The sequence below is a fragment of the Helicoverpa zea genome, chromosome 4 (genome assembly GCF_022581195.2).
Source record: "Helicoverpa zea isolate HzStark_Cry1AcR chromosome 4, ilHelZeax1.1, whole genome shotgun sequence".
Classification (NCBI taxonomy): Eukaryota; Metazoa; Arthropoda; class Insecta; order Lepidoptera; family Noctuidae; genus Helicoverpa; species Helicoverpa zea.
In genome coordinates, this window is record NC_061455.1 from 1,449,815 (window position 1) to 1,464,186 (window position 14,372).

Here is a 14,372-nt window from a genome sequence, read left to right on the forward strand (position 1 = left end):
CAAACGTAGAGAGAACTGCCTCATTAGTCTAGTAGTCACAATGTCGCATAGTAGTGGGTCAAGAAGCAACCCAAGGTCTCGAAAGTTGGTCATTGATATAGTTATCGGCACGGATATTGAGCCCTGACCTTCACCTGTTTATTGCCTTGTGTACAGTGCGCAAAGCGATCCCCACTCTTCCGCCGAGAGCTCAATATCCGTGCCGCTAACTATACTCCCTATATAAAAGTCTATCCTACCCAAGCATGCATGATCTCTCTCCGTTCGTCGAGTGATCTTGTCATATTTTCGCTTCAAAGTGAGGGAATAGGGATTGCGTTTGTGTCCGCAATGCTTTTTGTACTAGGGTTGGCGATTCTTTCCAAAAAAGATCGATTTTTAAATCGATTCGAATCAAGGTCTAATAAATCGATCCACAAAAAATCGAGGTCAAAAAGAATCGATTTTGCAAAAATCGATCTTTTTCGATTCGCATATTGAGTCTATGTTTTTAATACAAACACAAACCCATTTACTATTAAAGAGTTTTACTACTAAATCAAAGTAACAGGTAATAAAAAAGATATTTATTTCAGTTAGGTAGGTAGGTACATTAAAAAGTTATATATTTTTTTATATTTCCCAGTGCTTAATATCCAAGCTTTTTAAGAATAACAATCTGTCTAATCTACTAGGATCCAAACGATTACGCTCATCAGTTGCGATGTTGCCGGCAATCGAAAATAGACGCTCGCAAGGAACAGATGACCCCACAATACACATATACTTCATGGCTATTGAGTGAACGTGATGATAAATTGAATTCTTTTGTTCTTGCCAGTAAAGTATAGGATCATATTTTAGGTGCACAACTGCTTGCGATAAATAGTGTTTAAATTCTTCGTCTAATAAACCCTGATTTTCGTGTGCAAGTGTATTACAAGTGGAGAGCTGCTTCTTCATTAGTAAGTTGTGGAAATTCCATATTCCTTTTTCATCATTTTCTTCTGCTTAGCTGCTTAGAGGGTGAAATATCGATTCAATGGATCGATTCAGTACACAAGATCGATTTAAAAATCGATTTTTTTGGTCTAAAAAATCGATTCTTCGATTAATCGATCTCAGATCGCCATCTCTATTTTGTACTATAGCATCTTCTGCACTGCACAGCTGGGTGATCTGCTAAAATGACAGCAGTCGCTGAGACCTACCATCCGTAGGGCCGCCAATATTACGTAGACCAACTTGTATATGATGAGAGATACAATCTGTTGTCTTGTTTTATAGAAACCATATGATGAACAAGAACGGCGTTCAACAAAGCCGTATTTAAAAGTTAAAAATCCGTTGTCTCTGGCGCAAAGCAGTTAAAAAAGATACTCAGCATAAAATCCAAATGAAATTAAACCTTATATGCATGCAATACCGAGTATATTGGATAAATTCCTCTACAGGTTTGGTTTTCAAGTCCTATCATAGACAAAACTCAAATTAATTTGTCAAATAAATATCTATATTTTCGTTTTGTGATGTGTTAATGATATTTATTTTAATTTTCTTCAGTAATTCGTCATGAGTTCTGATAAAAAGACAGTCGTCAAATTAAACGACGGCTGGGTGCTTTGCACATCTAAATCGAATCCTGGTAGAAAGTATTATTTCAATAAGAGAACAGGAAAGTCGTCATGGACCCAACCACAGGTGAATATCATATTTTTTTGTTGTATACAGTCATTATTAACGCAAAACGGGTTTTAAAATCTATTTAGGGTAGATGAAGAATGTCTTCTTTTATCATTTGGATGTAAAATCGATCGTAATGATGTCTTTTTCGTCTTTAAATTTCAAGGCTACAGAAAAGTCTGATAGGAAACACAAAAACAGGAAAGAGAAAGTAAATAGAGAAAAGAGCAAAAAGGAAGAGGCTCAGAAGAATAATTTGAAGAGAAAAAGCGATCAGAGCAATGAGGAACGGGACTCAGCAAAGAAGAAGCAGAAAAAGGGTATGTCATGTTATTTACATATTTGTTGTAGATTACGAAACATTAAACTTGTTATTATCAACATCATCGTAATTCCAGAATATTGTAAAGTTAGAAAAGTCGTATTTATGTTCTCTTTATCACAGATTCATTGTTAATGTTAAAAATGTATCAACACTGTTATTTAAAGTAAATAACTTAAACATTTACCAGAAATCTATGGTTCTCATATGAATGAATATAAAATAAGGTGGTTATTCCAATATATGCAATAAAAAGTGATATATATTTATTCAAAATCAAAATTATTATGTGAATACAGTTTCGAAGAGGCCAAAACTCTGTATTTAATATGCCATTTTATTTAATACCATTCTTATAGTTGTAATGTTGAGAATTAACAGTAATTTGATGAATAAAACAAGTATCATATACATATATTATAGTTCGGCCATTCAGAGAATGCGTTCCTGACACGTCGCGATTGAACTGACTGAATTATAACATTCATTGATTATTGATATAATAATGTTGTTTTAATGCTCCTCAATTGTTAAAACGGTAAACAACCAGCAAAAATATTTTTATCGTAACTGCAACGCCATTGCAAAGTTACGTCGTCAGTTCAATCGCGACGTGTCAGGAACGCATTCTCTGAATGGCCGAACTATAGCTGCATACTGGAAATTGCAGTTTTGTTTGTGGGTTAGAGTTAAATTATAAGCAGCTAATACTTACAATGTATTTTTTGTTCCAAAGTTGAGATAATGTTGTTATTATACAACATTTACTTTATTAATTCATCAAAAGTCGTGGTGGCCTAGTGGGTAAAGGACCAATCTCTCAAGTATGAGGGCGCGGGTTCGATCCCAGGTCAGGCAAGTACCAATGCAACTTTTCTAAGTCTGTATGTACTTTGTAAGTATATCTTAGACACCATTGGCTGTGTTTCGGATGGCACGTTAAACTGTAGGTCCCGGCTGTCATTGAACATCCTTGGCAGTCGTTACGGGTAGTCAGAAGCCAGTAAGTCTGACACCAGTCTAACCAAGGGGTATCGGGTTGCCCGGGTAACTGGGTTGAGGAGGTCAGATAGGCAGTCGCTTCTTGTAAAGCACTGGTACTCAGCCGAATCCGGTTAGACTGGAAGCCGACCCCAACATGATTGGGAAAAAGGCTCGGAGGATGACTTTATTAATTCATGTGGTGTATTGTAAAGTTAAATTGCAAATAAATTCTAATGCAGCAGACAACAGATTATTTAGGGGCTAATGCATACAAAATATTATACAGATTATAGGTCTGATGCCAAGGATATATTTGTAGATTCAAAGTTGAAATGTTTAGTTAAAAAATATAATTTTCTTCCTCAAAATTACATATACATATATACACTTTTCATTTCATTACATACACTTCCATGAAATACAGCCAAGACATTTTATGGTAATCATAGATAACTAACAAAATTATCCATGCAGAAGCTGGCACACCAACTAAACAGAAATCTAAAAATGAATCACCTCAGAAACCTACGCCTACAAAAGAAACTCCCGAAAAGCAGACGCCGGTTAAAAACGCAGCAAATCAAAGACTTTCACAGCTCAGATCCCGGTTATCGGCCGAGGCTCAAGAGGAGAGCAGTAATAGTAATGACAAATCCCCTGTTAAACCTAAGCAGAAAATTAGCCCCAAACCTGCCGCTACTGAGACAAAAACATCTAGAACTGAAACGAAAAGTCCAACGGTTACCGAAAATAAGTGTAACACTACTCAATCGCCGAGTAGTGACAGTTTACAGTCCATGCCATCACCGTCTCAGTTCTTTGCGGCTAACAAAATAATCTCCTCCATGAAGGCCCAGTTGCCTGAAGAATACTGTGATAAAACAAAGCCAAAAGACACATTTGCTGATATTGAGCATGGTATATGCAATCAGACTTCTGAATATCCGTACATGAAGCATCCTGCCACGCCGCCTCAGTTCTCTGAAGCTAGTAAGCTAGTATCTGCTATTAAATCTAAGCTCACTAAAGTAGCGGGTAAGGATGGGAATATTAAGACATTTACGTCCGCTAGTGACCGGATGGAAGCGTTACGGAAGAGTTTGGGAACTGATTTGATGGACACTGAGAGTGAATCTTTAGTATTAAGTAATATTGTAAGCAGAGAAACAAAGTGTGTGTCCGAAGCCATGGAAGTGGATTGTAAGGAGGTTAGTAATCTTTTTTCTTCTTTAATTTTCTAGATATTAGATAAGCAAACACATTAACATTTTCATATGCAAATGAGTTATTGATAAGGTCTGTGCAAAAGATACAAAGAAAGACTGTTTCCAATGGCCTGACCTATGACCAGAGACTAAACATACATCTGTAGAGTATGTGAATAGAATATTAAAAACTTTTTTGTTGAACTGTTGATTTTATCAGGAGTCATAGTAGTTTCCTGTATGTTTTTTCCATGATATTTACCTGTATTCCTCTGTAGTTTACCCTATTAAATATTAGTCTACTGACTACATACATCACCCATATAAAAAAGGCCTTATTTCCTTTCTCAGTTTTTATACTATCTGTGTATCGAATTTCATTTAAATTGATCCTACATACACATGTACATACCTACTTATAATTCTGGAAGGAAGTTATCCTAGGAAGATTACTTGAAAGTCTAATAAATATTATATTGTGTACAAACATGTCTGTTTCAGATAAAGCAAACAGCACCTCTAGTGAATTGTACAAAAGATAACATAAATACCAACGTTGTTTTAGTTGTTGATACAAATATTTTTATACATGAATTGGACATGATCAAGATTGTTCTCAATTCTAATATTAAAGGTAATTATTGTTTGTGAATAGTATTTTTATAGAATTACATTATTTCATAACTAGCCAGACTGGTTGATCTACCTGAGTTGGTGACTATCTCTTTCTTCTTGGGTTCCATCTGAAACTGTCACTGTTGTTGTTGTACCAAATAATTCTAAATGAGAATGGCTGGATTTGGCTTTTTTTGGTTTTAAAATGTTTGTAGATGTCCAGAGAAGATTTCACCGATACGGAGTTCGCAGGATTAGCTAGTAATAATTATAAACTTATCAGTTTATGTGTACCAGGCATAATTAGTATTTTAATACAATATTCTTCTAAAGATGAAGCCTCTTAATGTATTTTTTTTTCAGGATACGTAGAACAGCCAACACTCCTAGTACCCTGGCGGGTAGTGAATGAGCTGGACCGGCTGAAGGATAATAACAATTGCAACGGCGCGATATGGAAGAGAGCCAAGTCCGCTATGGACTATCTATACAAGTCCATACCTGAGAATAGTAGGATACGAGGTGAGATTCTTATACATATCATTAAAAAAACTTCGTATTCTCCTGGTTCTTGGCGGAATTACTTCATATAAAAAGAACAAATGGTAGGCTTTAAACATTCTACCTTCTTACAAAAGTAGTTTTGTAATGCAGGTATAGAAAAAAAACATTCCTGAAACTAAATATTTTACAATGACGACAATCAGTGTTACGCTTGCTTATGCCGTAGAGATGGTCTTTGATCTTACAAGTACATAATATATTACTAGGGGTACCTTTTTGATGTTGGTCAGCTTAAAAATTATGGTGAAAAAATCTTCTACCATGCCGCCCCCGACATACGTCAAAGATTATTTTGCAACATTTTTGCTGAACTATACAGGACACCTTCTCTTTTTCACATGTCTAATAATATATCTTGTCCAGGACAACCGCTTCGTGACGCTAACTCTCACATATACCCGTGCGAGTCTCCGGACGATGAGATCCTCAACTGTGCGCTGCAACAGGCTGAGAGGGGCAAGGATGTGGTAAGTTACTAATGTAAAAGTCTTCAAATAGGGCCATCAGAATATGCAATACTAGTGGTCTAGTACGTGCTTCGCCACTTATAATGTTCACTATTTTGTGACAAAAAATGTTATAAATGAAGAACTGCTTGACCAATTTTGTACAAATCTCACATAAACCATCTACTAAGGGCTGATTTTTTAATCGCCAGATAACTGTTATCTGAGGAATATGTTTGACGTTTTGACAGCTTTTGTATGGAAAATATGTCAAACCGCCATATTTATTCCTTAGATAGAAGTTAACTGATGATTGAAAAATCAGCCATTAATAGTATATATTTAATGCAGTTGCAGCTTATATCGGAATTCCTCCTCTTTCTTATAACCTTGCTCATGTCTCATGTACAGCTATAATTTTCCTATGCAAACATATTTCAAACTTATCCTCCTCATTATCTTCCTTAGATCCTCCTATCAAACGACAAGATGCTATGCAGTAAAGCGATCATTAACAACATCAAGAGTCTCAGCCTGTCAGAGCTGAAGGAACTCCTGGAGACTACTCCTCAGGAGACAGACCCTGACGCCTTCGACAACTTGAAGCATTACCAGGCGACAATCTACCAGCTGTTGGCGAATATTTTAGAGGTTTGTACCTTCAATATAACTTACCCAACCAAAAATAAAGAGGGTTTCAGCTTATCAGGACTCAGGAGACAGATTCTAATGCCTTGGACAATGCCTCTGCCTAGGTTATTCGATACCAAGTGGCAAAACTGGGTGTCAGACTTTCTGACTACCGTAACGACTGCCAAAGACGTTCAAATAACAGCTGGGACCCCCCAATTTAATGTACCTTCAAAACTCATCATGATAAGGTAGTCGCCCTTGTATCGACCGCACCAAGCGCTGCTTAACCTTAAGATTGACCGACCTGTACCGCTATTACTTAGCCACCAGCTCCATTGCATAATGTATAAATAATAAAACCTTTTTCCAGAATGAAATGCGCGCGAAATACAACAACCTATGGCAGCACGTGCTGTTCAAGGCACCGCCTTGGACGTTGGCCGACGTCCTCCAATGTTTGCTCAAACATTGGATCGCCGTGTTCAATGAGGTCTTCCCGAGGATAGAACACCTTATTATCGATCTGAAGAATGCTCTCACTATTGTTGATCAGAAAGGTAAATATTCCAAATAGGAGTATCATCTGCCTAGCCTCTTCCCGACTACGTTGGGGTCAGCTTCCAGTCTAACGAGATGCAGCTGAGTACCAATGTTTTACAAGGAGCGACTGCCTATCTTACTTCCTCAACCCAGTTACCCGGACAACCCTTGGTTGACTGTTGGTCAATATTCCAAAAAGCATGATGTCAAAAATTCTAATCTACGTTTGCTCTCTCTCATTGAGGTTTTAGGAATCTACCTATCGCATTTAAATAAAAAATTGTAGACATGCCTTTTTTTAACAGACATAATTTTCACAAATGTAATATTGATGGACCCCTACCAAAAATATATTACACTAACAAACCAATATACCACGAAATGTTTGTCTTCTTAACATCACCTATTTAAATGTTATCATATTCCCCACAAATTACTTCAAACCCTTTTATTTGCAGATTCAAAATCCCTCCTAGACTCCGAAGTATCGAACTTCAAGGATCTCTGCTTAGAAGTGGCGAAGAAGTGCCAGATAATACCGGAATACATGGAGCTAGCTAAGATAACTGTAGACCGGTTGCTGAACGATAGAGCGTGTGATGCGGAAGACGAGAAGCATGGGGAGTTAATGGTTATAGACGCCTTTGAAAACGTGTGGACTGTTATGTCTAGTTATTGGTGAGTTTTATGGCTGATTTTGTGCTTAAAAACAAAGATTTAATTTTTTAAATTTAGAAATTATCTGTACCTAAGTACTAGAAGTGTCAACTGTATGAAATGTTAGATTAAGGAGATATTAAGAAACTGCTTGGTAACATCAGTACAGATTTAATCGTAGACCAGAATATTATTGCCAAAACGCACAAAACACTGATTCTCATTCGAAGTCTCTAACTGCCGTTCTTAATATTCTATCTATTTCATTTTTATTTATTAGAGATATGAATTTGACATAACTTGCCCCTCAAGTTATGTAACGGCTAACGTCAAAATTCTATCTCTAGTAAGTAAATCAACCATTAGATAGATAGAATATTGACAATGGCCCTAAGCCGGCAAATCTAAATGCTTTCGTAAAAAAATGTTTTAATTTTCCTTCTTAGTGCGAAGTTGTCGTCCCGCATGGGTGTTCCCCACACGATCGAGGACAAGTGGCCGGCGGCGGACGAGCCGCTGCCCGCGCTCAGCACCAAGCTCGCGCTCTTCACCAGCCAGATCTCCGCCTTCACTACTGCCATCAAAGGGTAAGGCACTCTCATCATCATCCTCCGAGCCTTTTCCCAAGTTTGTTGTCTGCTGTATGGGTCGGCTTTCCGAGTCTAACCTGAAAACACTATATACTATCTGTTTTTTAATCTCGTAGACTAAACTGACATTACGAGTGTGGTCAGTTTATTGCAAATTCTTAAATAGTGATGTGGCACGACCGAAACTTAGTCAAGTATAGTTTTTTTACAATAAGTCATCCTGAAATAATGGGCTTATTCTTGATCATTACGCAAGGCGTTGCGTGGTCAGATATTCCTGGCAGTTTGTAGCACGTCGTGCAGCCGTGTGTACGTACGTGAATTGTAAATATAAAACTTTGAATGAATATTAAATTCGTCTATTATAGATAAAAAGTTACGATTCAACAAATCGGTATCGTAAGTACAACACTGCACAAAAAAACTAGCAACATTATTTGTAAGTTTGACATTTTGCAAGTGTCAATTTAGTCTACGAGATTAAAAAACAGACTGTAGTACTCAGCTAAATCCGGTTAGACTGCAAGCCGAAACTCAAACTTTGCTACTAAACAACAGTTTTTGAACGTCAACATTTACAAAAGATAACCCCCAAAACTCCCACCCTTCACTACAATAAAGTCTGTAGCAAGTTTATTATTGGAAGGACAGTTTAGACATAAATAAAGCGTCATGCGGCTTGTGGCGAAAAATAGTATTCAGCGGGCATCCAAAATGTAATTCAAAATTGAATAAGTTACCAAAATATATGGCTGCGCAACATTTTGCGCTATTGATCTGCGCAAATCTTCTTTGTGCGCTAAATACTGCGCAAAATTATAAAACAATATCTAAATGAAATTGCTTGCACGAAGACCAACCTACGGGCTCATGTTATCCCTACTAATATAATGTTTTTTCACAGTGTATTAAGTTCAGAGAACCCGGAGTCGTCTGTCGAGGATCTAGAGAGAGCTTTCAAGGATAGTTTGTCGCTCATCTGTATGGATAACGAGTACATCAGCAAGAGTAGATTAGCCGTCTTCTGTACTAAATGCAGGTACGTACATAAGGGAATTTTATTGAGTGTAAAAAAGTAAAACTCGAGATTTTTATTGTTGAGTTTATGTGTAAAATCTTCAGGAAAAGTTAAAATATTTTATCCGCAAATCTGTTATTATAGAATACATGAGTTTTGTTTCCAACCTTTTAATGGCGTTACTAAAGACTACATATATCAATGACTTAATCTCCTACCTAGCCAGCGTATGAGTAAATAACTAATTTCTGCGTTCCTAACAGAAAAGACAGAACACAACCGTTAAATATCTGGCAAAAAATAAATGTAATTTTTCAATTTTTGCTAACGATAGTACAATTATTTCCAGAAATATGCTTCAGGAGGCGTACACAAAATTCTCACAACTAATGGAGTTAATTGAAATATGTAAAAACACCCTCGAAAATCAATAAATATATTATTTACTATTTACTATTACTATGTACAGCCGCGGTCACAACGGTGACGTGTTAATAGTCCAATGTGTACAGTAGATCAAGTGTAACCCAATATGTACCTAGAATTATTATTATTTAGTAAATATTCGTGATTTTGTACTTCAATATATGCACACAATCTTTTAAGACTAAAATGTATTTATATCGCGTAAAAAACTTTAAATAATACTAACGTAAATGTTTAAAAAAATATATGGATAGAAACTCTTTTGACCACGACTGTACTGTCTAGTCCGTACTGTACAAAAGTGTACCAATTAGATAAAAAATGTCTTTGAATTTTATGAAGAAGTTCCTTTTGCTAAATGTTTCCTTGATTTGACTCTTAATGTGATTTAAAATCTTTATTGATAAGATTTTTGTATTATGGTGTAAAATATGTCTATGCCCATTTATTCTTAAAACTACGATAAAGCCATGCAGTTCAAAATAAGGCTTAAAACATATTTACAGTTTTATAATTGCGCCTTTAATTCTACATTCTTGAATTGGACAATTCAAAAAGTAATTTTCTTATAAAGTTTATGCCAGAGTTGAGCTTAAAGTAAACTGGCAGACAGATATACAAAAAGTATAGACATGAACGGCAATTAACTTTGCGAAATTCTTCCGGTAACCTTAATATTATCTAATACCTTTTCTTCCATTATGAGTTAAGAAACATAAGTCATTGTTATAACATAGCCATGGTGAATAAAAAAGTAATGAGTCCGTTTTTTAGGTAACTCTAAAATAATGGACACATATTTTTTATTTTCTCTCACAAACAAATAATAACGAAGATACAACTAGATTGAATTAAGTTCTTACTAGCTGATCCCGCGAACTTCGTATCGTTCAAACCTTCCCTGGACCTCCACAAACATTTTAAAACCAAAATAAACCAAATCGGTCCGGCCATTCTCGAGTTTTAGTCAGACTAACGAACAGCAATTCATTTTTATGTCTAAGATGATATGTGTTCAATATTTTTTGATAACCTAAAAGACGGATTAATTAGCATCACATTTTTTTTACCCAGTCTATAAGTGTATTCAATATTACTTGGATACTAACACAAACGGAGCTTCTAATCATGACCTCATGTATTTAAACCACGTGTTTCTAACGCGAAAGAACAACTTTAACAAATTGTATATACAGTGCGTTTGGAGAACAGTAACTGGTATTTAAGAAATAATATTCATTTTTGCTGAATCATTTTTTTCCAACATGTATTTTTAGATCTTAAAGTCTTTGCAATGAAGTTCATATTTCAATGAAAATACATGAGTGAAAGTTCTCCAAACTTTATGAAATATCTTCCAACATTATTTAAGTGATAATATGAATGTGTGTTTCTAATAAAGGTACTTTTTGAATGCTAGCTGTCGACTGCACTTGCTGTTGCCCCTTCGATCCAAAACGGTTTCATTTAATGCAGTCACGGCATGTGCGGTCGGCAGTTGGCATTCAAAACGTAACTTAACTTTAAAATTAAAAGCTATAGTCAATAGTCATAAACAATTGGTTGCAATATTTTTTCGTACACAAAAACGGACTTTACTGTCTTCCAAGACTGATTAATTGTTATATTTTTTATTGTTTTTCTAAAGTTTTTTTTTTCTTTTTGCCTCCATTTCTTCCTGCACAATTAACATGGTTTGTCGTAATAAATTATACATTCTGTTGTCATAAGGACGTATGTGCTATTTAATTTCAGTAGAATGAATTCTTCACGACAGAATAACACATGGATTTCGAATAAATGTAAATTGTTAATGATATAAAAATTAACATATCTGATCAATGTTTTTTCTGTGTCGAAAATAACGTTATTATTTAAGCCTATTCCTTTTTTTGAACTGAAACAACAAACTGAAAATTAATTAAAGTGTACAAGTTCAAAATTCAAACAAATCAAATGAATCTATTCAATATTGGGTAAACTTGAAAAAATTAATAATTATTAGGTCTCGTAGGAACTTTCTTACAAGTCAGGATAATGTTCATTTTTGAAAGACAACAGCTAGTTAATGTTTTTAATAAATTTATACACTTATCACTCCATATTTAAGCCACATAGCATTTTTTCTTACATTTACTTTGATATGTTTACAAAATATAATTACTTTCAGTGTTACGGGTATCTGTGTAATTACAATTGTAAATATAATCTGTAAAACTACTTGAAATTATCAAACGTTTCCTTTTTTCTTTTTTTTTATGGGAGATCATCAAATAACCCGTCCCGCTGTAAGTGCAGCGTGAGGTGTCAGACTCTTACTGACTAAAACCCATCATGTTCCTTCTTCAGCCCTTTATGTACCAGAGCCGCGGTAACTCTTTCGAACGCACCCGCAGTCCCGACAGGCTTTGGCACTGAGATGTGTTGACTCTCCTTGAGGAGCGCGTGAAACAACGTGGGCCTGTTGTCTCCTAGGAGACGGAAGGATGACGAACCTCCCGAAACTCGCCATCCACAGACCCACGCCTACGGTGGCCGGGAGTCATCTTTCGACACCCGGCGCCCGTGGTGTCTACCACGTCCACCGCAGCGGCTGGGACGGGTAGTGCGAATTCTCACTCGCTCCTCCGCCTCCTTCTTATCATGACCGCTTCATAGAAGGAGGCGATCAGACCATGGCTTGAGGCCAATGCCGGGCGTGAGAGGTCGCCGCTGCCTCGACGAGGACCCGGCGGTGCCCTTTCCAAGTAGGGCACTCCTGGACTGTGAGGTCCTCCACGTGCACCCCCCTTAATTGTCCTTTTAACCCCTTTTGGAAGGAAACTCACTGAATTATTTGTTCAAAATAAAAGGAACATAATTTGTTTTATTGGTGACTAGATTAAATATAAAAAGGTGATGAAAGAAACAGTATCACAAGAAATAAAAGTAATCTAAATATCATCAATCCCTTTCTATGTTCAATTTCCTTTTGTAAAGTGCCACTACATATTTTTTCTGGATGGACTGTATTTTTTTTGTCTTAGCAATATTAATAATTAAACTTGATGATGTAAAATAAGAAATATTTTCTGGCATATGAAATCTTGCGCATGCTACGAAGATGACTTAAATTGTATACTTTATGGTGTCAAAAAACATAACACTTCTAGGCAGTCGGGTAAAAAAGAGTGCAATTTCATTGGAGTAGCTTAGGACCAGAGTAAAAGTAGTGAAGAGTAGTAGATATATCAGGCATTCTTAACATCCGAAGTAAACTGTGTTTACTGACAAATATTACTGTATTACAGCAATTTTACTGTTTATTCATGCTGTTATATTTATCAGTACCTGATTTTTGACAGATGTTAATTATTTGCATTATTTAGACTTTAGTCTGTTTACAGACAGAAGTTATGCTGGGTTTATGCAAAATATTTTAACGCAAGTACTACTGATGAACTAATGTTAAGTTTTTGCTGATTTTCAATGAAATATATTGTTATATCTAGCATTAATTCCTTGTAGTGAATTATAATATTCAGTATGTTAATTCTTTAATTGTTACTTGCATATGTCGGTTTTTTAACTTGGACAATTGCGCAATATTTGCGCAAAACATATATTTTTGCTTAATGTCCCATTTTATAAGCGCAAATAAGAACTATTTCATGCAAAATACTGACTGATAATTTTTGAGGAAACATGGTTTGGTAAATAACCAGAGTTTTCAACGCTTCTTTCCCGATACATTTTGCTTTTGTGGCCAGTATCAAAATAGTGGTATGTGTAACAGATTTTTTTTCTAAATTTCTGGATGTGTCTATGCATGAATTTTGAGAATGAAATCTACTCAAAACGTTATTCTTAACATTATTATATCAAAGTTACATGACCAGTATAATCTAGAAATAATTGAAAACAAGTTTATTTATTTTTATTGTTAAGGTTTTAGCCAATTAATTACGTAGGATAAGAATAAGGTATTAACGTTTCAGATAAACGTAGGTCGTAAAAAAATCGTTAGTTAGCCGTCTCTAGTGATTATTTAACGTGACCTGTCATATGATATCATAATGTTATTACGACATTTTGTCTGTTCAATGTGCCTTCCACATAAACATGTTCTATGATTTGCATTCATTAAAGTTGTATAGTAATTAATTCGAATCTCGAAAAAATCGTTACAGTTCACACCAAAAAACTTTCACGTTTCACGCATTTCTGAAGTTAGGCATTTGACGTCTTACAGCAGTAGTGTTTTGTTTTACAAGTGTAGAGTCAATATTAGCCAACTTCGGACAAGCAAATCTTCTCGACAATAGTTGTAGGAACAAATGATCAATGTCAAATGGCTGACTTCAGGGTTACCAAGTAATTTGGAACGAACCTGTACGAACCGATTGCTCATGAAACCTAAACTCTTCCATTTTTTATAACTAACGTCCATCTAAATCAGTTACTTACTTTTTATTTTAGTTTACTTAATTTTTAAACTATTAACTTATTGATTTATTATCAGATTTAGTTTAAAGTTTTTAGATAATAAGTTTCGGATTTTGATGTCGGGTATTTAAAATTTATTTTTATCGAATTACTCGTGTATCAATTTAGAGTAAATAAATAGACATATTGTAGTAATGTTTAGATGTATATGGGCCATGCTAATAAGAGTAACAGTTACATGAAGGATGTACCTATTTTAAAATAATTTGGATAACTTGAAAACAT

At 35.4% G+C, this 14,372-nt stretch overlaps 1 protein-coding gene across 1 annotated transcript; it reads left to right on the plus strand.

The window, feature by feature from the left end:
- Positions 1 to 1,466: 1,466 nt before the first annotated feature.
- Positions 1,467 to 10,529, plus strand: LOC124630055 (transcriptional protein SWT1-like). Its single transcript, XM_047163768.1, has 12 exons — positions 1,467 to 1,680; positions 1,829 to 1,982; positions 3,443 to 4,176; positions 4,675 to 4,807; positions 5,152 to 5,310; positions 5,716 to 5,819; positions 6,267 to 6,449; positions 6,802 to 6,988; positions 7,430 to 7,649; positions 8,075 to 8,215; positions 9,123 to 9,257; positions 9,586 to 10,529. The coding sequence occupies exons 1-12, from the start codon at positions 1,552 to 1,554 to the stop codon at positions 9,668 to 9,670; spliced, it is 2,364 nt and encodes a 787-aa protein (XP_047019724.1). The 5' UTR covers positions 1,467 to 1,551; the 3' UTR covers positions 9,671 to 10,529.
- The last annotated feature ends 3,843 nt before the right edge of the window (positions 10,530 to 14,372 follow it).